We start from the raw sequence: 25,677 nt of genomic DNA, 5'->3' as shown, positions 1-25,677 counted from the left end.
AAGATATAAATATCAAAAATCAAGATCTTAATTTTTTCCTGAATTCTTTGGGTGGGAAGAGGAACTTAGAGTGGGTCAGCTGTTTTGGAGTTGAATTAAGAAAAACTCTCAAATAATTTGCATTATTAGGGATTATGATGGAGGCATAGTAAATGCATTGAAAACCTTGTTGTTGGCATAAAAGGCATTTGACATTTGATGGGTCCCAAGAAAGTGCATGTCAGACAGCAAACGTATATGTTTTATAGATCTGAATGTAAAATTTGTAATAATTAATGATGAACAACATTCAAAACAAAAGCTATATATATACATTGATATATATATATATATAGATATGGATTTTTTTTTTTAGCCTCAAGATCCCAGAAACAACATCTTGAACTTATCAATTGCAAAACAACAAAATAATTAGTGAAGCGCAGACCAAAATGGAACATCATGATTATAACCATTCTCAAATTATTAATTAAATCAAAACCCAAACATTCCTTAAGCAATTGTTTATGTGTCTCCCACATGGTGCATGTAGTTTTTTGCATGCGTGGGGCGTGCCACCTTGTTATTATACCTCAAGCCAGACGTGCTTGTACCATTTGCTTATTCTCTCTCTCTTTTTTTTTTTTTTTTTTTGGCCACTCAAAATTCAGTTTTCTTTTATTGGATCCAATTTGATTAAATGGAAATTGTAATTACATCACTAATGTTGACACATAAAAGGAATCTGCCTTATTTATTTCAATATGTAGTAGGTTAATTTGATTGACCATAATCTGCTTTATTAACCGATATTTTTGTCATTCTATAATTGTATCTATTCACTACTGTGGAAGATTTATATAGCAACATAAAAAGTGTCCATCTAGATTACGAGAATGACAGTCAAAGTGTGTAAAATGGTAAAGTTATGAAACTTTATAATATATATGAACATGAATATCTACCAATTAACAAGAATTTCAAAGTTCACTGCTCATGACAAATACTAGGACTCAAGGGAAATTTGTCTCTTTTGTCTCTTCAAAACCCTAATACAGAAGTTGATTAACAAGCCCCCTGGAAAAAAATAAAGATTAAAAAAAAAAATTTGATGAAGCTGTGACAGTCATTGTTTAGGCTGCTAAGGTTTTTTCATTATATGTCTATGCACCAATGAGAAAGGGATGTGTACCAAACTTATCTTCCTGTCAAATCATTGGTCTCTAAACAGCTAATTACCTTATTGGGGAAACAATAATAGGAAAACCAACATTAAATCTTCTATAATGGAGTTTGGAATTGGAACTTGCATTCATTCATTTGGGGAAAATAAAAAATAAAAAAAAAAACTCCATGATTGATTGGAAATTTATGGTCCAAAATATGAAGAACAAAATAACAAAAAAGCTATAAGCAAAAAGTTATATTGCTTTGATGAAGTATATCTGCAGTGAGAAAAAAAAAAAAAAAGAAAAAGAAGAAGAACAAAAAACCATGTTCAACAACTTTGTTATAATATAAGAACTGTTGGAGTGTTTCATCAAATTGAAACCTAGGCTAAGATGGTGAAAATCAATAGAGTCAAGGAACAGCATCTGATTTGAACATGGTATGTGATATGTGGTGGTCAACAACAATGCACAAAAGAAGAAAAAATATAAAAAGAGGGTCCCACAAGATTTGTATTATGGTAGGAGGAAGCAAGCAGAAATCGAGAATTTATACACACCACGGCACGTCAACAAAAAGGATCACATCTGATGTGGTACAAAAAAATGTGTCACGCATGCAGACTATATATCATCTCCTTAGTCTTGGAGAGTTTGATGGGCTATTCATTATCAAAAAGAATAAATAAATAAATAAAAATTCAATGACCAAAGAGAGAGAGAGAGAGAGAGAGAGTTTGTGGAGTTATTACGCTTCTCAAGTGCATGATTGGCGCTGCACCACAGCACATCCCAGCCATCAATACCCATCACAAAGTCTCAAAAAGAAGGGTCACAGAGCCAGATTGGTCATTGGTAGGGCTGGGCAAAACCCGACCCAAACCGACCAACCCGCCCGAACCGAACTATTTGGGTCGGTTTGGGTTGGTTTTTAACTGTTAAACGGGTCGGTTCGGTTACATATGTATTGAACCCGTGGTTTTTGGTTCGGGTTACGGGTGGGTAGAAAATTTACCCAATCCAAACCGAACCGACCCATAATAATCCAAAGGTGAAGGTTTAGTCATGAAATATGCATGAGGTCCAAACTGGCCCAAACCAAAAATACAAAAAATTGGGCTGAAAGTGAAGCTCATCATAAGGCCCAAACCGGCCTAAACCAAAAATAAAAAAATTTGGGCCGAAGCCCATCAGAAAGCCCAACCCAGCCCAACCCGTGAACCCAACCCAAACCGAAAAATATTCATTCGGTTCGGTTCGGTTTGGGTTGAATGTAACGGTCGGTTCGGTTCGGTTTTGTACCCAACCCAAACCGAACCGGTCGGTTCGGTTTAAAAAAGATCACAAAACCGAACCGAGCCCACCCCTAGTCATTGGTGGTGGCTTGGTTGTGTTAGTACTCGTTGATGTAGGCTTAAACACAAAAAGATGGATTTGTCGGTGGGACACGTGCTGAAGATCCAGAAGAAAACGACATTGTATAAGATTGTGTCTCAATGAATGATGGTAGAATGTTAAAAAGACAGTGGACAAATGAATATGCTTTGCTTTACTGAATGCTACTCTGATGGGTAACTTTCATTACCCAGTTAAAAAAAAAAAAAAATTCAAAATAAATGAGAAAACACATAACAGCAAAGCAAATAAAAATTTAAATAATTCTATGTAATTTTTTTTCTTTTATGGCAAAATGCTTTTTTTTTTTTGGGGGGTTGGTAAATTGTACAATTACAGTTATAACATGGCAAATGAAAGCAATTAAGTTTGGACTGTAGAAATTGGAAAACAGTTGTTCAAATACATGATTTGGTTTATGAGGAAATAAAAAGTCAAGGGAGAGAGATAATGGGCCGTGAAAATGTTTGAGGAAAAAAAAGGGAGGGAAAAAGTTGAGAAAAACAGATGACAGATTGATGGATATAGACCAGATGATTAGAAGAGTGTGACAATGTGAGAGGGGGGTCGAAGTGGGATTCTAATGAACTGTTTGTGAAGCCATTGAAGTGGAACTTTGTGAGCAGTAGTAGTAGGGGACTGTTGGAGTGGTGGGTCTCTGTGGCTTTCATTGATGGTACAAATGCATGCAGTATTATTATTATTATTGGAAAAAAAAAAGGAAAAAAAGTGAATTTTAGGGGTGGGGGGACTTATTTTGTTTACACCGATTTTTTCTCAATTTTTTTTTTCTTTTTTTGGTTGTAATATTCACTTCCCACCACAATAATGCCTGCAGGAAGTAGTGCTTTCTAGCATCCCTCTCTTTTTTTTTTTTTCTCCTTCTTCTTTTTATTTTTTTTATTTTTTTTATTTTGCTCACCTACAAACTGTTTGCTGGAAAGCAAACGTAAAGTTGACGCCTCTGTATCCATCAATTCAATGGGTCTAAATCTCCCCTAGTACCTTATGATTCTTGAATTCCAAACAAATCTATCTTTACTACTCCTCTCTTTCCCTCTCTCCTATCATCTAAAAATTTCATTCTTCAAAACCCACCACATTTTTTTTTTTTTTTTGGTGGTCTTTCATTCCTAGCTCATCACTAGGAGCTTTCTTTTCATTTTTTTAATTTTCCATGCTTTAAGAGCTTTTTCTTTCACCCACCCTTTATTCATTTTAAACCCAACTTTCAAAATATTGAAAGCTGCGAAAAATACCAAAGAGGAAGTGAAGCCATGAAAGAGAGAGGCAAAGCAGCTGTGGAATCTGCATACAACAATATTGACATGGAATACTATTCTACTTCATCTGATATGCCATGCAGGAAACACCCTTCTTCTTCTTCCGTTGGGATATGTGCTTATTGTCTCAAAGATCGTCTTGTCAAGCTGGTTTGCTCGGATTGTGGTGAGCAGCGTTTATCTTCTTGTTCTTGTTCTGAGATCTCATCCAATAGGAATTCATGCACTGTAGAGGTAGGAAGTGTTGGTAGAGTCTCTTTCCTGATTGAGAATGAGAGAAGTGATCAGGTTTCACAGTCAAATTCCAATTCCAATTCCAAACCCAAGTTGCAAAACAAAGCTGATGAGGTTCAGTTGCTGAGGAGGAGCAGCAGTAGCTGTGTTGAAATCAAAAGAAGTGGGTTTTGGAAAATTGGGAAGTTGTTCAGGAAGAAAAGGGAAAAAGACAGTGGGAACAAAAGTGTTGGTGGGTTTGATGATAAAAATGAGATGTGGCTTGTTGATCATATGGGTGTGTCCAGGTCTAGGTCTCTCTGCAGTTTCAGGGGAGGTGGGTGGTTTGGGTCAGAGGAAGGTGGGGATTTGATGGTTTCTGGTGCTAGGAGTTCAATTTCTGGAGCAAGGAGTTCTAGTGTCACAGCATGTATGGTTTTAGATTCTGGAAGAAGAAGTGGATTCAGCGAAGCAGAGCCAAGAAAGAGTGGTTTTGATGGTGAGAACGCTTCAGTTTCCGAATTTGGCACTGATTTCAAAGGTGTGAGGAAGATCGGTCTCATGGAAGTTGATAATGGATTCAGTGGAACAAATAGAAGGGTTTTCTCACTCAAAGAGAGTGATTTCAATGGAATGGATGAATCAGGATTCATTGATTTGAAACTTGACTACTCAGCTGAATCAAAGCCAGACTTGTCTGCTGCCAAAATGGGTATTCTATCACATTCAGAATCTGCTTTTGGAAGCATGAGAGGTGGTGAATTTGTCGCACAGGAATGTGGAGGTGGCGGTGGTGGTGGTGGTGGTGGTGGTCCTTTTGGGAGTTTTGTTGGGGATGAAATTTTTGGTAATGGGGGTTCTTGTAGGATCACAGTGAATGACAGAGGGATCAAAAAGGGAAGGAGAAGCATGAAAGGTTGGAAATGGATTTTCAGGCATCATCCAAGTTGGGGATCAACTGCAGGGAAGAAGGATGAAGACCTGATGTTCAAAACTTGAGAAAAAAGATTGTATCTTTTAGTAGCTTACAACAGTGTCATCTGTGTTTTTTTTCTATCTTGCAATTTGTAGTCATATAGTCAGAGTTACTGCCCTTTTACTCTCTTTCTCACTCTTGCCTTGTGTATTTTATGGTGATTAAGTACATTTAAGAAAAAAAAAAAAAAAAAAAAGCTCATACTAACTGGGATTTTGTTTGATTAACATTATTACAAAAAAGTTCTACAACCCCCCCCCCCCCCCCCCCCCCCCCCCCCCCCCCAAAAAAAAAAAAAAAAAAAAGAAAAAAAGAAAAAAATACTAGAACAAAGTGAAATGAGGAATGTCTTTTGCTGTTCTGCAACTGATCTGCATTTATATTATTATATAATTTGTATGAATATATATTATTCAAATTGTCTTCTGGGCCATGAGAGAGAACTAAACACCCAGAGGGGGTTTGGATTCCTTCTCTAGCCCTGAGAAATGGAGATCGGAGAGAAATCCAAGCAGTTTGATTATGATATCTTACATGTATCTAATAAAGCATCATTATGTATCTGAGACATCATTAAAGCATCATTTAAAGTGACCTAATCATGATTAAGACAACCTTAAATTGCAAATAACTCAAATGGGAAGGAAGGGAGCCAAAAATTCTTTCATGTTTATAAAGCGAGAAGGAAGAGTTAAATGGAAGCTCAGAGTCAAAATAACCTTTGTAACATGAGCTCAGCAATTGAAACTTGACCCTTACATTGTCATATTCTCTCATGAAAATTGTACGATCACGAATTTAACCTAATCAATGTACTATTTTCTTTTTGAAAAAAAATGATTGAAATGGGTTTGGGATGTCCATTGTAGAACCAATTGCCAATGGGGACTAAATGAATCATTAGACAAAAGATTCAAACCCAGAAACCAGAAATTCCACATTGTGTTTATTATGGTCAAATATTACACGCATCTTGGATTTTTATAACCTGTGAACCACTAAGATTGAACTTACCAAGTGAAAAAAGAAAAAGACAAAAAAAAAAAAAAATGTTTTGAAAACTCCCAAAATTGAAATTGAAAATTTTGGGCTTTAAATCAGTTTCCAAGAAAAGATGTAGATGATAAGGATGTTGCAGTGGAAGCATTGACAGGAGAGAAAAAACAAAGTTAGGAAGAGAAACAAAGAAAAGCTCACTGCGTTGTTGTTGTTGTTGTGTAGAGTGTTGTGAAATGGTGTGCAATGCGTGTTAGGCAAGCAGACTGGCATACGTATCTATCAAGTTTGGGACAAAGTCATCATCTTTGCTATTTGCTGCTCTGTTTTTTGGCCTCACTTCTCTGTCTTTCTCTGCACACACTGACCCCTTTTTCTATGTTCTTCTCTGCTGCCTTGATCAATTGCTCCACCCAAATATCACACATGCTCAAATTTCTCTCTATTTTTGACTTATTCATTCTTTTATTAGTGTTTATTTATCAAAACTTATCCTATTTTCACTTTGAATTATGATCTTATATTATAAACAGTGATCTTCATTTATATATATGACATCTTTGATTGAATTAAAATTCCTTATCTACTTATCTATTAGCATTTGGGTCTATGGTCTAAATAGATTGTCCTTATTCGTTGAAAAATACTAATTTTGTTGGTTTAAATAAAGAATTTTGCGCCGTTTAGACAGTAAAAGTTTTTCTACTTGGGATGAAACTATTTCTTTTTATGCAACCAAAATTGGACAACTTCAGAAAAAGTTTCTTAACATGTTTTTAACATCTTTAGTGGGTTGTCGGTTCTCTCTTATTAGCTTGTATACTTTGCTTTGTTTTCAAAATTTCAACCAGCTTCAATGTTTCACCTACCCTACTTTATAAAGTTGTTATCTTTTGCATCTTTAAAATCAATTTCTTTCCTTTCTTTTTTAATGAAAAATAAAAGAATTTATAACACATTAAGAATTTATCATGATGATGAATTCCATTAGGCCTTCAAGAAAATTAATGTATACATTTTTTTAGGTTTTGGATAGTTATATGGTCCACTTTAAATATAGTTGAGTAATTAAAAAGAAAAAGGAGGAAAAAAAAAAAGAAAGAAAGAAAAACAATAGAACTGAACTCTCATCCCATATATTGTAACATTTATTATTCCATTAGAGCATTATATGAAATTAAATTTTCATAAATGGAGCTGATATGAGTTTAAGACATAAATGTAAAACGCGGAATGTGGAGCCCTTGGAAGACTCCAAAGCATTTAAAAGAAAAAGTAGATTCTTTCTTTCTTTCTTTCTTTTATAATTTAAAAAAAAATAAAAAAAATGAAAGTTAAAGTTTTTTTTTTTTTTTTTTTGTTTTTTGAAATTAATGAAAGGTAGATTCAAAAATTATTTGTTTGACATCTTCTTAGAGCGAAGTCAAAAGCCAATCATAGATATAAAACATTTTTATTTTGTTCTCTAGTTGCAATCATATGTATAAATAAATGGAGTATCAAATTTACCCTTTGACTTTTCAAACGTCATGCTGTTTGGTAATCTATCTTCTGCGAGCGGATGTGCACTCTGTCTTCCAAATGGCTGAATTCTATTGGCCAAGAAGAATGAGATCAATTTTGTGGTCTCCTCTGAAAATGGTTTCATGTGGCAACCAGTTTCAAAACCAGTTTGAAACCTGGCAACTTTGTTAACAAAATAGTGGCATGTTTTTCCTCCAGAAAATTGGGGTGCCAAAAGAGAAAAAAAAAGAAAAAAAAAAAAAAAGAAAAAGAATAGAGAAGAGGCTGAAATCTCGAGTCAAAAATATGTATGTTACAAGGCCTTTCTCTATGTATAGAAAGTCTCCAGCTTTATTTTCAAAGCCTCCTCTAGAAGGTCCAAACTCTGGAATTCTTGTTATCCAAGATGAGGAAGCCATGTCCTGAAATGTTGGATTATGTGAGATCGAAAAGCTTAGAAAGCTGCCTATCTGTACTATGCTTTGTAGGATTTTTAGAACAAAAAACATAGCAAAAATAAAATAAAAAGAAGCTTAAACTGGTGTGGTGAACACACTCATTTATTTTTGGAGATAACATATAAATACAAGTTTTAGAAATAGTAAACCATCTAATTTTTACCTACTACTGCAGTAATCATATTGTCAAAAGACAAGCCAAACTTTGGCTATCTAATACAACAATGTTTTTACTAAAAACTGAAAGTACAGTAACTAATCATCACAAAACAACTTATGACAGCAACAAAAGTGACATTACACTAATACTCCTCCTTGGCACTTTTGCTAGAAATACTAAGATCATTTCTTAATGTTTCAAACCTGTTTCTTGGCAAAGCTTTTGTCAAAATATTAGTAAGCTAGACCTCAGAACTGCAATGAACCAGCTTCACTTCACCATTTCTTTCAGCTTCTTTCACAGCATGATATTTGACTGGAATATGCTTTGTTTTTCTATGTTGATCTAGATTTTCAGCAATGGAAATTGTAGACTTGTTGTCACAATATATAATGGTAGCTTCTTCTTGCTTCTCATTTAAATCAACAAGCAACTTCCTTAGCCATAAAGCTCGATTTGAAGTAGTTGCAGCAGCAATATATTCAGCTTTAGCTTTGGATTGAGCAACTGAACCTTGTTTTTGTGAGCTCCATGAAAAATGACCTGAACCAAGAGAAAATAAGTACCCTGAAGTACTTTTTGAATCCTCCATGCTGCCAGCCCAATCACTATCAACATAGCCCATCAACTTGCCTTCTTCTTACTTCGAAAACCAAACACCATAGTCTGTGGTGCTTCTAATGTACCTTAACACTCTTTTAGCTACAAAATAATGCATATGTGATGGAGCATGCATAAATCTAGAAAGCAAACTCATAGAAAACATAATGTCAGGTCTAGAAGCACATAAAAACGGCAAACTTCCAATAAGGCTTCTATAGGTTAAAATTTCAATCTTAGCAGTACCATCTTCGAGTTCAAATTTTTGATTGTAAACCATTGGAGTGTCAACTGGATTACACTTCTCCATGTCAAACTTTTTGAGTAGTTCCACAGCATACTTCGTTTTGGATAAGAAAATGCCATGACTAAATTGATATATCTCCATGCCAAGAAAGTAGTTCATCACTCCTAAATCTGACATTGCAAACACCTTTTGCATTTCAGATTTAAACTTTAACACATTTTGTGAATCTCCTCCTGTAACAAACAAGTCATCAACATATAGAGAAACAATCAATTTTTCATCATTTGAACCTGACTTCACATACAAAGTAAACTCATTTTCACTCTTTTTAAAATCCTTTCCAACAAGGTGTGAGTCAATTCTACTATACCAAGCTATAGGAGCTTGTTTTAAGCCATAAAGAGCCTTATGCAGTTTATAAACTTTATCTTCCTTTCCTTGAACAACAAAGCCTTCGGGTTGTTCAACATATACTTTTTCCTGCAGGTAACCATTTAGAAATGTAGATTTCATATCTAAATGGTAAACTTTCCAGCCTTTTTGAGCAGCAAATGCTAGTAGAAATCTGATTGTCTCATGTCTTTACAACTGGTGCAAACGTATCTCCATAATCAATACCAAGTTGCTGAACATAACCTTTAACTATTAATCTTGCTTTATGCTTATTTATTGTACCATCTATATTTAGCTTGGTCGTAAAGACCCATTTCACTCCAATGGCCTTTTTGCCTTGGGGTTTGTTCACCAATTCCCAAATTTTGTTTTTGTTTATCATATTGATTTTAGTTTTCATGGCCTCTCTCCATGTCTTGAACTGATTTGCATCATAGAAAGTAATTGGATCACACAATGCTAGGTTGCATCTCTAATATACATCAGTCAATGGTCTTGTATCTCGAACATCGGATATGGGTCTTGTAGCTCGGACATCGAACAAGAGTCTTGTATCTCAGACATCGGACAGGGGTCTTGTATCTCGAACATCGGACATGGGTCTTGTATCTCGGACATCGAACAGAAGTCTTATATCTCGGACATCGAACATGAGTCTTGTATCTCGGACATCGGATAGGGGTCTTATAGCTCGGACATCAGACATGAGTCTTGTATCTCGGACATCGGACAGGAAGGGTTTTGTATCTCGAATATCAGATAGGTGTCTTGTATCTCAGACACTTCTCTTGAATGCGTCAGTAAAGGGTCTGGTACCTCGGATGCTTCTCTCGGATGCATCAGTCAGAAGTCTTGTACCTCGGATGCTTCTCTCGGATGCATCAATTAGAGGTCTTGTACCTTGGATACTTTTCTCATATACATCAGTCAAGGATCTTGTATCTCGGATTCCAATATCATATTCATCATTTGAATCGGTCTCCTCATGAATCTCATCATGTTCTTGGATAAAATTCTTTTCCGAGGCTTGAACTTCACTCTTTTCCCAATTCCAAACAATAGCTTCATCAACTTTAACATTCTTACTAACAATTAGCTTGTTAGTCTTCAAATGATATACTCTGTACCCTTTCGTGTTGCTGTTGTAACCAACAAAAATTCCCACATCAGCTTTTTGATCCAAATTATCTCTTTTAATTTCAGAAACATGTGTATAACAAATGCTCTCAAATATCTTCAAATGCTCCACAGTAGGCTTGATTCCATATCACACCTCATATGGAGTTTTAAACTCCAATGCTTTAATTGGTAGTCTATTTTAACAAATACACTGAAGTATTCACTGCTTCAGCCCAAAACTTCTTTGGTAATTGCTTCTCAAATAACAAGCATCTACACATCTCCATAATAGTCTTTTTCTTCCTCTCACTAACCCCATTTTGTTGAGGAGTATAGGGAGAGGTCAACTGATGTTAAATTCCAGCTTCTTTGTATTGCAACTCAAACTTTTGAGCTGTATAGTCAGTCCCATTATTTGATCGTATCACCTTGATGCTACATTTTGCTTGATTTTCAACCATGGCTTTAAAGCTAGTGAATATCTCAGCAACTTCAGATTTTTGTTTTAGAAAATACACCCAACATATTCTAGAAAAATCGTCTATGAAAGTGAGAAAATATCTACTACTGTTGATAGAATTCTCACTCATAGGTCCACATACATCACTATGAATCAACTGAAGCTTTTCAGAGGCTCTCCAAGCGCCTTTCGAAGGGAATGGCAGCCTTTGTTGCTTACCAACCTGACACACTTCACACACTTCCAGATTTTTGCTAACAGCAGGCATATTTTCCACCAATTTCTTTTCATGCATTAGATTCAAGGAGTCATAGTTAAAATGACCAAGTTTTTTACGCCACAACTTAGATTCATCACTAGTTTTGGCATAAAAAACATTGTTTCCCTCCTTGTTCCACTCTACAACAAAGCTTTTATTTTTCATTCCAACATTTAGAATTTCACTTCCATGTTGATCATATATTATGCAAGACTTATCTTAAAAATTCAAAGAATATCCATTTTCAAGCATTTGTCTCACACTTAATAAGCTTTGATTAATTTCGAGTACATATAACATATTTGAAATGAGTTTAGTATCTGTTGAAGTTTCCATAGCCACTTCTCCTTTGCCTTAAACTTGAATAAAATCTTCATTTCCTATTTGGACTTTGGAAACAAAGCTTCTATCCAATGTTTTGAAGATATCAGCATCATGAGTCATATGTTGAGTGCAGCCACTATCCACCAACCAAGCTTCCTTGCTGCCGTTTTCTGTATAATATGTAGCAACAAATAGCTTTTCCTCACTTTGCCGTGCTTCATCAGCAACATGTACTTGGTGTGCTTGTTGCATTGGTCCTCCTTTGTTTTTGCAAACTTTTTCAATATGTCCAAGTTGTTTGCAAGCTCTACATTAAACATTAGGCTTAAACGAACAATATTTTTCAGGATGGTTGTCCTTTTTACAATGAGAGCACTTCATAAACTTTTTTCTCTCATCCTCTCTGCTCGTACCAGCACCATGTTTCCTTTTAACATTACTTCCATCACCTTGCTGCTTCCTTTGATTATTGTTTGTTGGAGCCTTACCTTTTTGTAATACTATAAACGCATTTTCTAAGGTTTTTTCTTGTCTTATAGATCTTCTTTGTTCAGTTGCTTGTAAAACATTAACAAGTTCTAACAAAGAAATCTGATTCAGGTCTCTTGACTCATCTAAGGATGAGATCTTTGCTTCGAACTTTTCTGACAAGCTGACCAGCACTTTCTCCACCACTCGTCTGTCACTCAGCTCCTTTCCAAGAATTCTGATATGATTTACTACCTTCATGAATCTGTCAATGAAGTCTTTTACCAATTCAGAATCCTTCATTCTTAAAGTTTCGAACCCCTCCTTAAGTTCAATACCTGCACTTGTCTTATTCTTGTACTTCCCCGGAACTCTTCTTTCAGCTTGTCCCAGACCTCTTTAGCTGTAGTGCAAGCCATAATTCTGGTGAACATCAATTCTGAAACACCAGCATGTAAGGCAGATAAAGCCTTAAACTTTTTAGCAACCTCCTCATTATGTTGTTTTATTTGAGCGATAATGGGATTTGTTGTCAAAGGGGGAGGATTTCTTTCAGTCTCTACTACTTCTCACAAGTCAAAAGCTTGAAGGTAAGCTTTTATTTTTATAGACCACATGGCATAATTTTCTCCAGAAAATATAGGAGGTGATGAAGCAGAAAAATGAGTTGAAGCCATTTAAAAAAGGAAGAAAAGGTAGAAGGAATGTTTCTGTATTTTTTTGCTATTTCACTCACAGCCCCACTAAGATCATTAGAGCTATAATACCATTTGTAGGATTTTTAGAACAAAAAACACAGTAAAAACAAAAGAGAAAGAAGCTTGAACTGGTGTAGTGAACACACTTGTTCATTTTTGGACAGAACATATAAACACAAGTTTTTAGAAGTAGTAAACCACCTATTTTTACCTACTACTGCAGTAATCATATTGCCAAAAGACAAGCCGCATTTTGGCTACCTAATACAACAATGTTTTTACCAAAAACTGAAAGTACAGTAACTAATCATCACAAAGCAACTTATGACAGCAACAAAAGTGACATTACACTAACACAATTCAACCATCTGGGAAGAATAGAGGGTATGGAATTAATGCATCTATTATGATTTTTATTTTTTATTTTGGTTTTGATATGAGATTTTGAGGGTTTATAAGGTTGAAAACCGACCCACAAATTCATTTCTAGAGCCTAGAGCTTTCGTTAGGACTAAATGCAACTAGGACTTCAAGACACCAACTTTGAATCAAAACTTTTTTGGTTACATGTTCCTTAGATTGTCTGAATCACATGAGCTCTTTTTAACATAAAAATCTAAAATTCCACATTATTTGACAAAATGGCGTGGTAGTAGTTGTTGATTTGTGACAAGATTTGCTTTGGTGCTTTTATTGGCTTTGTGATTTGATGCAGTATATTGAATTGGAATTTGTAGGGAAGCATTCACAAGCTCAGATGAGGAAAACTTGGAAGCCTGCTGCTTCTGCAACTTTGGTTCTGATGTGCCTCCAAGACATTTGGATCATTATAACAAATATCAACAAATGGAGATTTGTCTTGCAGGAAGAACTCTGAATCCCTTAGGTTGTAAATTTTCTGCCAAATTAGCAGCTGGGTTTCCTCCACAATTCTAGGGGAGGAAATGAGCCCTCCGTGCCCACCTTTCCCAATTTTGACTGCCCATTAGGAGATGGAAATCCAAGCCTATGTTTGCGAGGAAGTGATATTATCCATTCATGTTTGTTAAAGAAAGAACACCAAAAACATTGAAAGATGAAATGAACAGGTTAATGTATTATGAGATGACATTGGAGCAGAACTGGGAAACTGATATTTGCAAGTGAAAAGAATGGCTGCAGTGAAGGCAATGGTCTACTTGTGGATGTTGGTGTACAAAGTGAAGTGGTCATTGTGGGTGGAAGAGAGACTGTAGTTGATGAGAGAAAAGTAAAAGATGGGTTTTTGTGGTTTAGGAGTTTCAGCAATTTGAGAGAAGAAACAAGCGTGGGATTGAGTTTAGGAATTGTGAAGAGAATGAAATGGAAGAAAGAAAGGGCTGGATGGCTTGTGGGGAATGAGAAGAAAGTGAGAGTCAAGAGGGCAGAGGAATATGGAGGGTTGGGTGAATGGAAGAAATTTGGTTGTTATTTGTTGACTGAGAGGTTTATTTTGAAAAGAATGAATGGAAATTTGATACTTACCCATGATTTCAAGCACACTCATCAGACTAGGAGCAAATGGGAATGATAAATTTTGTTTGTCTTCTGGAAAACCAAATGGTTGTTTTGTTTTTTGTTCTTTTTTTTTTTTTTTTTAAATTTTTTATGTGAAGTGTATACATGCTATATTCACCCAAAAAATGAAAAAATAAAAATGTATACGCTGCATAATATAGATTTACAACCTTGCTATATATTTCCTGTTTAGAATTTAGAATTTATGACAATGTTCTTCTTTCATTTATTGGTCTGTATTTTATGCGAAATGTAATGAATAAATCTTAATTTTTAGTTCATTCAAAGTGTCTTTTTTCTATGCGTGTTTAGACAAGAAGGTGTATGCTTTATCTTCAACTTAAAAAGGGACTAGAAGAGATCATTGTTCATTGCCAAAAATATGAAGATGCTCACTTAGTCAATAGCCAGTATCATTAATAATTGGATCAAATTATTTGTAAACGACATGGTTTGTCACAAAGCGAAGTTTCATAGATAGCAAATAAAAATTCAACTAATAGTACTGGGTGATTGGACTTCAATGAATCAATCATATTTTTTCTGTGAATGGAATCAGTCGTATTTGATTGGCTGAACACAGTCATATTAATTGGTAAAGAAAAATGGACTAAAGAAGGTTTGAAAACAAAAACCTCCCTATGATAGCATTTTTGACCCCTTTTGCTAAATTTGATGTTCTACTAATTAAATGAATTAAAAATTCCTTCCATTAACTTATGAACTATGAGCTGTCTCAAGAACTATCTTTGGTCAAGCTAGCTGGTTCAGAAATATTGAAAACAGTGTATATCTGTTCTTTCTCCGATCTCATCCAATCACAATTTTGGTTGAAAATCAAAATGAATTTTCCAATTAAAATTCCAAAGACAGAGGCAAAGAGAAAACCAGACTAGATTAAATACTTGGAGGCAGCAGTAGCGGCTCAGTTTTGATATTAAAATAGGAGGGCAGGAGCCATTTTATATTCAAAACCACAATTATAGTGCTATTTCTTCCTACTTTAGCTCATTGAGAGCCTTAAGCTATGATTCGATGTTAAATGTTGGTTACTAATATAGGTAACTAGTCTATTCTAATTTTCAGGTCTTTTGCATGATATTCAATCCTCCTCTTTACAAAATATGAACAGTAATGATACCTAATGCGTAAAGTTGTGTATTGGCCAAAGATCTCTACTTAATCATTAAATAGTTTCATTAGGAAAAAAAAAAAAAAAAAAAAAAGAGAGAGAGTCAAATTTAGGATATTCAACTTTGGCACTTCATTAAAATCATAGCCATGAACTGTCAAATCTTGGACCAATTCCACGTCATATATATTCACTGTAAGTAAGCATTAGATTAAGAGAAATTCCCAAACGTACTCGGATTCAGGACTTCTGCAAACCTCTTGATCATAAAGAATGGTCATTTTCTTCTCTGTACACACATAGAATTATTTTCTGACACATTAAACTTTGATCTGATCTTTCCTTTCTCAAAATTTTTACATTGTTTAATAGAAGTCAGAAGATTGACAGATAATCATTGGATGACCTCCATAACTTGTCTTTGCAAACTCAGTCTCATATTACTTCCTATAAATGCATGTAACTTGTCTATAGATGCATAAAGAAAACTATAGGATAAAATTAAGGGAAAGAAGAGCACCAAGTTGAAATTCAGAGGCACCAAAAAAAAAAAAAATGTATGTGACAAGGCCTCTTTCAATGTACAAAAGGTATCCCTCAGCTCTCTCTTTGCCACCCCCTGAGGGTCCCAATGCTGGGATTTTGGTCATCCAAGATGAAGCAGCCGAACCTAAATATTTCTTTGGATTGTTCAAGAGCCATGAGATCAAAGACCTGGCTTTGCCTCAGAACAAAGACATAAAGCTTCGTTATTCAACTGGAGCCAACAATATTCGCCACAACAGAAAGACTTGCACCAACAGACATGTTGAGCATTTCTATGCCGCTTTCATTCCAGTTCTTGATCAGCCATTGTCTTCCAATTGGTCTTGTGCAATCAAGTTACGCGGAAGCCATAAAGTTATGCATTATACTATATTATATACATATGTATATGTATCTTAGACCAACTTTTTAATGTCTAAACACAAACTTTTACAAATTCAAACTTGACTTTTTCCAGGGAAGCTTACACTTGCTCATCTGAGGAAGACTTGGAAACCTGCTATTTCTGCGCATTTGCTTCTACTTTGGAACCAACCATTGCATCCCAGAAACATATACCAACAGTTTGAGATCCTCCAAAGAGGAAACGAAACAGGTAGATTTGTAGCCAAATCCATAGCTCCTGATGGATTCCCACCAAGTTCTCAGGAAGAAAAGGTTGCAAATTCACACACAAAGTTCATCCAATGATCTCAACTTAGGCGAAGCACCAGGACTAGACACTTTCCTCAGAGCCCAACTTCCAAATTTCAACTTCCCATTATCAAATAGGAGCCCTGATCCTGTTAGTGTAGGGAAATGGTACTGTCCCTTCATGTTCTCAAAGAAGGCACACCAGATGATCAAATGACTAGCTCAATGTACTATTAAATGACACTTGAGCAAAGATGGGAAAATATTTATGCTTGTGAGAATGAGAGTGCAGAGCTTGGCAAGGGAAATAGTAATGCAGTGGTTGTTGATGTCTCTATTGAGAGAGAAGAGGTGGCCATTGGAGGAAGAAAAGATGGTGGAGTGCATGTAGAGAGAGATGGGTTTAATGGGTTAATGTGGTCTAAGGGAGATGGAATTAGTGTTGGGTTGAGTTTGGTGATTTTGGAGAGAATGGAGTGGGAAGAGAAAAGGTTTGGTTGGGTCGGAGGGAAAGAGAAGGAAGTGAGAGTGAAGAAAGTAGAGGAGTTTGGAGAGTGGAAGAAATTTGGTTGCTATGTTTTGGTTGAGAGGTTTGTCTTGAAAAGAATGGATGGAAGCTTAGTATTAACTTATGATTTCAGACACACTAATCAGATTAGAAGCAGATGGGAATGAAAGTTTTTTCTTTAATTTTTTTTTTCTTGTACAATTCATTTATTTATTATTATTTGATGAACATGAAAATAGCTTTATTATAATAATATAAAGAAATTTATTATATTTTCCTTGCTGCATAATTCTTGAAGTTTTGATTTTATAAGAATAATTAGATGGATTTTGAAAATCACTAATTTGCTTAGTTGATTACTTTCTCAACCATGCTTAATCTGCAAATGGGAATGCTAGTTAGACTATAAAGGACCACATCCACTGTCATAAACCCCTTTGGATTTTGTCCTTTTCTTAATTTATTAACAGAATCTGACTTTTGACTACAGATCAGCAAGAACAGAATCTCAAACAAATGATTATGGAGATTTTATTTTCATTCCAGTGCTTAATCAGCCATTGTCATCAAATTGCTACTATTTATCATGAGAAATGGGCAGCAAAGGAGGGTAAGGAAACTAAAATTTTGAGACTGAACCACCTTTTGCAGATATTTATACATGTACTTAATGATGCTCAAGTTAGCCATTTTCATGCAGATAAAGCCAAGTAGTTAATGGACAAGGTTAAGGTGTTTCACATCAGCAATCAAAATACTCAAAAACCACCGAAGCTAGCTAGCAGGAGACAACTAGATTTGAAGGTCATGCCAATTTAATATCTAGAAGTTCAAATTATTTTTCATCAAACTTTCCCTTCTCTAGCAAATTCTTTATAAAAATCTAATATCTTTGAAAAACCAAAAAAATAAAAAATAAAAAAATTGAAATTTACAGTTTGAAACAAAAGAAGAAAAACACCAATAAATAATATAAATTACAAAACATGAAACAAAAATGGCGTACTCTACGCAGAGTAATTCATCGGCAGTTAAGTGTCATTTCTTCTTCTGTAGTAGCATCGTCTACGTTACCCTCATTTTCTTCATGTGATGTGTTCAAGGCATCATCTTTTGGCTTTTGAGAAGAGGATGCCTTGTAAAGTACGCAATAAACCACAATTTTAAATTGATAAAAAAGTACCCAATATATACATATATGTTGACCCCAATTTTAAGAAAACTAGACCATGGATTATTATTAGATATATTTAATAAAATAGACACTTTCACTTAAATAAAACATTATTGGCAGGTAGATAAGGAATTATAAAGAACAAGTTCATCATCCTTGATCTCCATTCGACATGCAAAGGAGCGAAGTTCAGGAGACAACTCATCAACTACAACTGGTGGCTTAATATGAACAAGTAGTTGTAAAGGGTGGTGATGGGAATGAAAATCGTATTCTTTATATTTGAGAGGTTGAGAAGATTTTATATGGAGATAGAAGAGACAAGTAATGCATTTCATTTGAAGTTCCAATGTGAGTCAAACATTTCCAGCCCACATCTCTTACTGAGTGTTTTATTTGCTTCACTGTTTGTAATTATACAAGGGGACAAACAATGATTTTGACCATAATCATGAAGGAAATGCTGAAACCATCTTTCTCATTTGTTTGGATAATAATAAAGTTTGTAAAAATCTAATTTTTTTGAAAGAATAATAATTTTCATCTATTTGAATATTTATTTTGAGATGAAAAAATATATATTATTCTCAACGATGTGAAAAAAATATGTGAAAAATTGCTCTTATTCATGAAAATTTTATTTTAAAAATCTCTGAAAAATAATTTTAATAATTTTTTTTAAAAAATTATTTTTAATTTATTATACAATATTAAATTTAATTATTTACAAATCTCAAATTTTTTATTTTTTATAACATAATGCAAGTAAAATTAATTTTCAAAAAATTAAATTCCAAAGAACAATTTCCCTTTAAATTTTTGACACTTTTTAAATAGAATTTGAGAATAAAATCTTTTTTAAATGGAAAATTATATGAGGAAGAAATTACACTGAGCACGGTGGTAAAAGAAGCCTGATTTTAGTTACTTAAATAAGAATTGTTAATTATACAAATTTGGCACTAAATATGCCTTTGTCAAGCTGCTTGATTAATTGTTTTGATTCGGCTTGTACATTAATGACTTCTAGACGATTACTTTCTTTCCAAAATCAGCTCCCACCCGAAAAGATGTCCGAACCCAAATTAGCCCAAGTTCCTTAAAAGTACTATGGGCTCAGAGCCCACTGTGCAAGTCAAGTTCGAAATACTCAGATTAGCCCAAACCAACCAATGTTGCCTGCTTCAGGGTTAAAATTTTCAGTGTCTTTTTCTTAATTTGATTACATTGACTTATACACTAGTCAACATTTTTTCTTGGATTACTATAGTATCCATCTGCATAAGCAAAAATTAAATACTAGAAAAAATTCACCAAAAAATTAAATACTGAAAAAAGAAATATAGGGAAATAACTAAAGGCTGGTTTGGTACATTGAATTAAATGATTATGTTATACTGTATTGTATTGTAGAGTACCATATTGTATTATATTAATATTTTATAATATTTAGTATAGTCACATCATCCTGTACTAATTTTACTCCATTTTTTTTAAAAAATAAATAAATTAAACATATTGATACTGTTATTATTTATGTGTCTTTTCTCTTATTATATTAAATAAATAATATTTGTAATTGCAACTTTTATCACATAAACTAATTTATAAATTCAACAAAATATTAGAAAGGAGATTTCATTCACGATACGATACAATAGAAATAATATGGGATTGATTCATTTTGCTACAAATAAATAAAAAAAATTAAAAAACTTAATTACTACAAATGAAGTTGGCAAAAATAAAAAATAAAAAATAATAATATTAACATGATAAGTCAATAGAAGAATAAAAAGTAGAAAACAAAACAATTATTTTATCACACTATTTTATCATGATAATGAATTCCATTAGGCGTTCAAGAAAATTAATGTATACATCTTTTTTAGGTTTTGGACACGCAGTTTGTATATATATATAAAAGTAATTATCTAGTCCACTTTAAATCGATTGATGATTAAAAATAAAAATAAAAATAAAGATAAAGACAAATATATATTATAACACCATTCGAGCATGTATGAAATTAAATTTTCATAAATGGAGCTAAAATGTGTTTTGACTTTTAAGACTAAAAAATTAATTAAAAAAAAAAATGTAAAACACGCAATGTGGAGTGGAGCCTCTGGAAGACTCCAAAGCATTTAAAAAGAAAAAGAAAGTAGATTCTTTCTTTCTTCTTTTAATTGAAAAAATAAAATGAAAGGTGGATTTGAAAATTACTGATAGCAGTTGCAATCACAAATATAAAATAAATGAATAGATTTGAAGTTTTTTTTTTTTTTTTTTTGCTAAAAGAATAGATTTGAAAATTATTGACAGCAGTTGCAATCATAAATATAAAATAAATGAAGTATCAAAATTATCCTTTTGACTTTTCCAACCTAATGCTATTTGGTTCACTCTTATCTTGCATAAGTGAATTCTATCTCCTCTGAAAATGGTTTCAGCTGGGTCATCCCCAAACTAGTTTCAAATTTGGCTAACTTTGTTAATAAAACAGAAGCTTCTGTATTTTTTTTCCCCCAGAAAATTGGAATTCCAAAAGAGGAAGGAAAAGAAAAGAAAAACGAATCAGAGAAAGACCTAGAAATCTTTGAGGCAAAAAAATGTATGTTACGAGGCCTCTCTCAGTGTACAGAAAGTCTCCAGCTTTGCTCTCAGAGCCTCCTCCAGAGGGTCCAAATTCTGGAATTCTTGTTATCCAAGATGAGGAAGCCATGCCCAGAAAGTGTTTTGGATTGTGTGAAACTGAAAAGCTTAGGGAGCTGCCTATCCCTCAGAACAAAAGCCTTGAGCTTTACTACGCCCAAGGCATCTATTGGATGAGAAGTCTCCATTTTAATAATGTGTTCTTTGTTCCAGTTCTTGATCAGCCACTTTCTTCCAATCTGTACTATGCAATTCACCCATCTGGGAAAGATAGAGGGTATGGAAATTAATACATATGATTTTTTTTACCTTTTTTTCTTTTTCAGTTTTGTTCTTAGATATTGAGGAAGTTTAACCCATTTAGTCATTTCTAGAGTCTAGAGCTTTTGTCAGGACTGAATATGCAAATGGGTTTTCAAGACACCAACTTTGAAGCAAAACTTTAAGATTGTATTAGAACCATGAGCTTATTGTTATTATTATTTCAGAGAAGTCGAATCTACACATCCTTTGATAAAGTGGTAGTAGTTGTTGATGTGTAAGAAGATTGCTTAAGTGCTTTAATTGGCTTTGTGATCTGATTTGGCATTTTCAACTGGAATTTGTAGGGAAGCGTTAACAAGCTCAGATGAGGACAACTTGGGAGCCTGCTGCTTCTGCAGTTATGGTCCTGATGTACCTCCAAGACCTTTGGATCATCATAACAAATATCAACAAATGGAGATTTGTCTTGAAGGAAGAACTCTCAATCCCATGGGTTGTAAATTTTCTGCCAAGTCAGCAGCTGGGTATCCTCCACAATTTTTGGGGAGGAATTGGTGGAAACTCACCATTTCGAGCTCTCCTGGATATGATTTAGGTGAAGCAGCAGGTCTAGACGCTGTCCTCCGTGCCCGCCTTCCCAATTTCGATTTCCCTTTAGGAGACAAAAAATCCAAGCCTGTGGTTGTGGGGAAGTGGTATTGTCCATTCATGTTTGTAAAAGAAAGAACACCAAAAACATTGAAGGATGAAATGAACAGGTTGATGTATTATGAGATGACATTGGAGCAGAATTGGGAGCTGATATTTGCAATTGAGAACAATGGCTGCAGTGAAGGCAAGACCCTAGTTGTGGATGTTGATGTACAAAGTGAACTGGTTTTGGTTGGTGGAAGAGAAGCTGTTGTTGATGAGAGAAATGTGGGAGATGGGTTCTTGTGGTTTAGGAGTTTCAGCAATTTGGGAGAAGAAACAAGTGTGGGATTGAGTTTAGCAATTGTGGAGAGAATGAAGTGGGAGCAAGAGAGGGTTGGATGGATTGTGGGGGATGAGAAGAAAGTGAGAGTGAAAAAGGCAGAGGAACATAGGGGGTTGGGTGAATGGAAGAAATTTGGTTGTTATGTGTTGACTGAGAGGTTTGTTTTGAAAAGAATGAATGGAAATTTGGTACTTACCCATGATTTCAAGCACACTCATCAGGTTAGGAGCAAATGGGAATAAACTTTTTTTTTTTGTTTCTGTGGAAAACCAAAACTGTTCTTTTTGTTTGTCAAGTGTATATGCTCTATGGTATGATCTGAAACCTTCTTGTGTTTTTGCTGTTTAGAATTTAAAAATCGTGAATGTGATCTTTCATTTACTGTCTGTACTTTATGAGAAATTGAATGAATGAATCTTTATATTTTAGTTCATCCAAAGTGTTTTTTTCTTTTGCATTTTAGATGAGTATGTATATACTTTCCCTGCAACTTAAATGGGACTAAACGAGATCACTGGTCATTGCCAAAGACATGCAGATTCTCACTTAGTCAGTATAATTAATAATTGGATCAATTATTTGTAAACTACATGGTTTTTCAGAAAAAGAAGTTTCTTGCAAATTGAAATTTCAGCAACTGCATGGTTGGACTTCAATGAATCAATCATATTTGATTAGTTGACGGCTGAGCAATCATATTAATTGGTAAAGAAAGCTGGACTAAAGAAGGCTATAAACGAAATCTTTTTTCTTATAGGCTGTTGACCCCTTGAGCTAAGATTGATGTTCTAATAATTGAATAAATTTAAAACTCTCACAAGAACTATATTGGTCAAGTTAGCTTGTGCGGAAAGGCAGAAAACAGTGTCTATCTGTTCTTGCTTTGATCTCATTCAATGAAAATTTTAGTTGAAAATAAAAATCAATGTTCCTATTAAAATTCTAAACACAGCCAAAGAGAAGACCTCTGTTTTGACATTAAAAGAGGAGGGCAAGTGCCATTTTATATTCAAAACCACAAATATGGTACTATTTCTTCATTAGCTTATTAACATCCTTAATCTATGATTTTGATGTTAAATGTTGCTTAAACAAACATAGGTAAGTAGTTTATTCTAATTTTCAGGTCTTGTGCTTGATATTCAATCCTCCACTTTATAAAATATGGACAATATTGGCACCTAATGCATAATGTTGATAATTAACCATGTATTGGTCAAAGATGTCTACTTAATCATTAAGTAGTTTCATTAGAAAAGAAAAGTCAACGCTAGGATATCTCAAATTTTGGTACTTCAATAAAATCATAGCTATGAACTGTCAAATATTGGATCAATTCCAAGTCATGCGCATGCACTGTAAATAAGAATTAGATTGAGAGAAATTTCCAAAAAATACTCGGATTCAGGATTTTCTGCAAACCTTCTAATATCAAAAAATAATAAGCATTAGATTGAGACAGATTTCCAAAAAATACTCGGATTCAGGATTTTCTGCAAACCTTCTAATATCAAAAAATGGTTATTTTCTGATCTTTACAGATTGCAGAAACATAGAATTATTTTCTGACATGTTAAACTTTGATCTTATCTTTGCTTTCTGATCTTTACAGATTGCAGAAACAAAGAATTATTTTCTGACATGTCAAACTTTGATCTGATCTTTACAGATTGCAGAAACAAAGAATTATTTTCTGACATGTTAAACTTTGATCTGATCTTTGCTTTCTCAAAATTTTCACATAGTTTAATAAAAGTCAAAAGGATGACATCCATAACTTGTTTAACTTGTCTAAGCAAATTCAGTCTCATTTTCCATCCTGTGAAATACATGTAGCTGGTTCGTATATTACATAGAAAGAAACAAAAACTATAGGATAAAATTAAGAAAAAGGAGGACACCAAAAATGTATGTGACAAGACCTCTTTCCATGTACAGAAAGAATCCATCAGCTCTTTCTTTGCCTCCCTCTGAGGGTCCCATTGCTGGGATTTTGGTCATTCAAGATGAAGCAGCTGAGCCTAGATGTTTCTTTGGATTGTTCAAGAGCCATGGGATCAAACACCTGACCTCAAAACAAAGACAATAAGCTTCGTTATTCAACTGGCACTGACATTAATGATGTTGAGCATTTCTATGCCGCTTTTGTTCCAGCTCTTGATCAGCCATTGTCTTCCAATCGGTATTATGCAATCAAGTCACGCGCAAGCCATAAAGGGTAGCAGTATATTATAACTTATATTATATACATATGTACATAGTTCTTAGGCCAACTTTTAAATGTCTAAACACAAATTTTTTACATATTCAAACTTGGCTTTTTTCCAGGGAAGCCTACGCTTGCTCATCAGAGGAGTACTTGGAAACCTGCTGTTTCTGCACGTTTGCTCCTACTTTGGAACCAAAACCATTGCACCCCAGAAACATCTACCAACAGTTTGAGATCCACCACAAAGGAAGTTTTAACCAAATAGGTGGATTTGGTGCTAAATCCATAGCTCCTGATGGATTCCCTCCTAAGTTCTTGGGAAGAAAAGGTTGGGAAATTCACACACAAAGTTCTTCCCATGATCTCAACTTACGTAAAGCACCAAGACTAAACACTTCCCTCAGAGCCCAACTTCCAAATTTCAATTTCCCATTATCAAATAGGAGCTCTGCTCCTGTTGTTGTAGGGAAATGGTACTGTCCCTTCATGTTCATCAAAGAAGGCACACCAAAAGATCAAATGGCCATGTCATTGTACTATGTGATGACACTTGAGCAAAGATGGGAAAAGATTTATGCTTGTGAGAATGAGAGTGCTGAGTTTGGCAAGGGAAGTTGTAATGCAGTGGTTGTTGACGTTCCTGTTGAAAGAAAAGTGGTAGCCATTGGTGGAAGAAAAGGTGGTGGAGTTCATGAAGAGATAGATAGGGTTAATGGGTTGGTGTGGTATAAGGGAGATGGAATTAGTGTTGGTGTGGTATAAGGGAGATGGAATTAGTGTTGGTTTGAGTTTGGTGATTGTGGAGAGAATGAAGTGGGAAGTGAAAAGGTTTCGTTGGGTTGGAGAGAAAGAGAAGGAAGTGAGAGTAAAGAAAGTTGAAGAGAATGGAGAGTGGAAGAGATTTGGCTGCTATGTTTTGGTTGAAAGATTTGTATTGAAAAGAATGGATGGAAGTTGGGTATTAACTGATGATTTCACGCACTCTCATCAGATTAGAAGCAGATGGGAATGAGAATTGTTGTTTTAATTTCATTTTATTAATTTTCTTTTTCTTGTATAGTTCTTTTATTTATTATGTGAAGAATGTGAACTAGTCTAATTTATGATTAAATAAAGCACCTTTTTAAATTTTCATTGCTGCATAATTCTTGAATTGGTTTTTATTTTGTTTTGTTATATAAAAAAAATAATTTTCTCGATAAGTTTCTCAATCAAGCTTAATTTGTGAATGTGAATGCTAGCTGGACTACAAAGGACCGCATCCAATGTCATAGATCCCTTTGGATGTCCTTTTCTTAATTAATTTGAGATTATTGAATTTTCTACTAAACATTTTTTTTTTCC

The 25,677-nt window shown here is 34.3% G+C and overlaps 2 protein-coding genes and 3 pseudogenes across 2 annotated transcripts; all 5 read left to right on the top strand.

Annotated features, from left to right (window-relative positions):
* The first annotated feature begins 3,580 nt into the window (after positions 1-3,580).
* LOC107428255 (uncharacterized) lies at positions 3,581-5,150 on the top strand. The gene has a single exon (XM_016038760.4). The coding sequence runs from the start codon at positions 3,821-3,823 to the stop codon at positions 5,036-5,038; it is 1,218 nt and encodes a 405-aa protein (XP_015894246.1). The 5' UTR covers positions 3,581-3,820; the 3' UTR covers positions 5,039-5,150.
* An 8,191-nt stretch (positions 5,151-13,341) lies between these two features.
* LOC125418649 (uncharacterized) lies at positions 13,342-14,282 on the top strand (annotated as a pseudogene).
* A 503-nt stretch (positions 14,283-14,785) lies between these two features.
* On the top strand, positions 14,786-17,334 carry LOC112493216 (uncharacterized; annotated as a pseudogene).
* A 3,274-nt stretch (positions 17,335-20,608) lies between these two features.
* On the top strand, positions 20,609-22,557 carry LOC107428267 (uncharacterized). Its single transcript, XM_016038772.4, has 2 exons — positions 20,609-21,161; positions 21,493-22,557. Exons 1-2 carry the CDS (start codon positions 20,842-20,844, stop codon positions 22,364-22,366), a joined length of 1,194 nt encoding a protein of 397 aa, XP_015894258.3. The 5' UTR covers positions 20,609-20,841; the 3' UTR covers positions 22,367-22,557.
* A 150-nt stretch (positions 22,558-22,707) lies between these two features.
* Positions 22,708-25,562, top strand: LOC107428254 (uncharacterized; annotated as a pseudogene).
* The last annotated feature ends 115 nt before the right edge of the window (positions 25,563-25,677 follow it).

Source organism: Ziziphus jujuba, chromosome 12 (genome assembly GCF_031755915.1).
Source record: "Ziziphus jujuba cultivar Dongzao chromosome 12, ASM3175591v1".
In the NCBI taxonomy this organism is placed as follows: Eukaryota; Viridiplantae; Streptophyta; class Magnoliopsida; order Rosales; family Rhamnaceae; genus Ziziphus; species Ziziphus jujuba.
The sequence above is the reverse complement of the archived record's forward strand: the minus strand, read 5'-3'. Positions and strand labels throughout refer to the sequence as shown.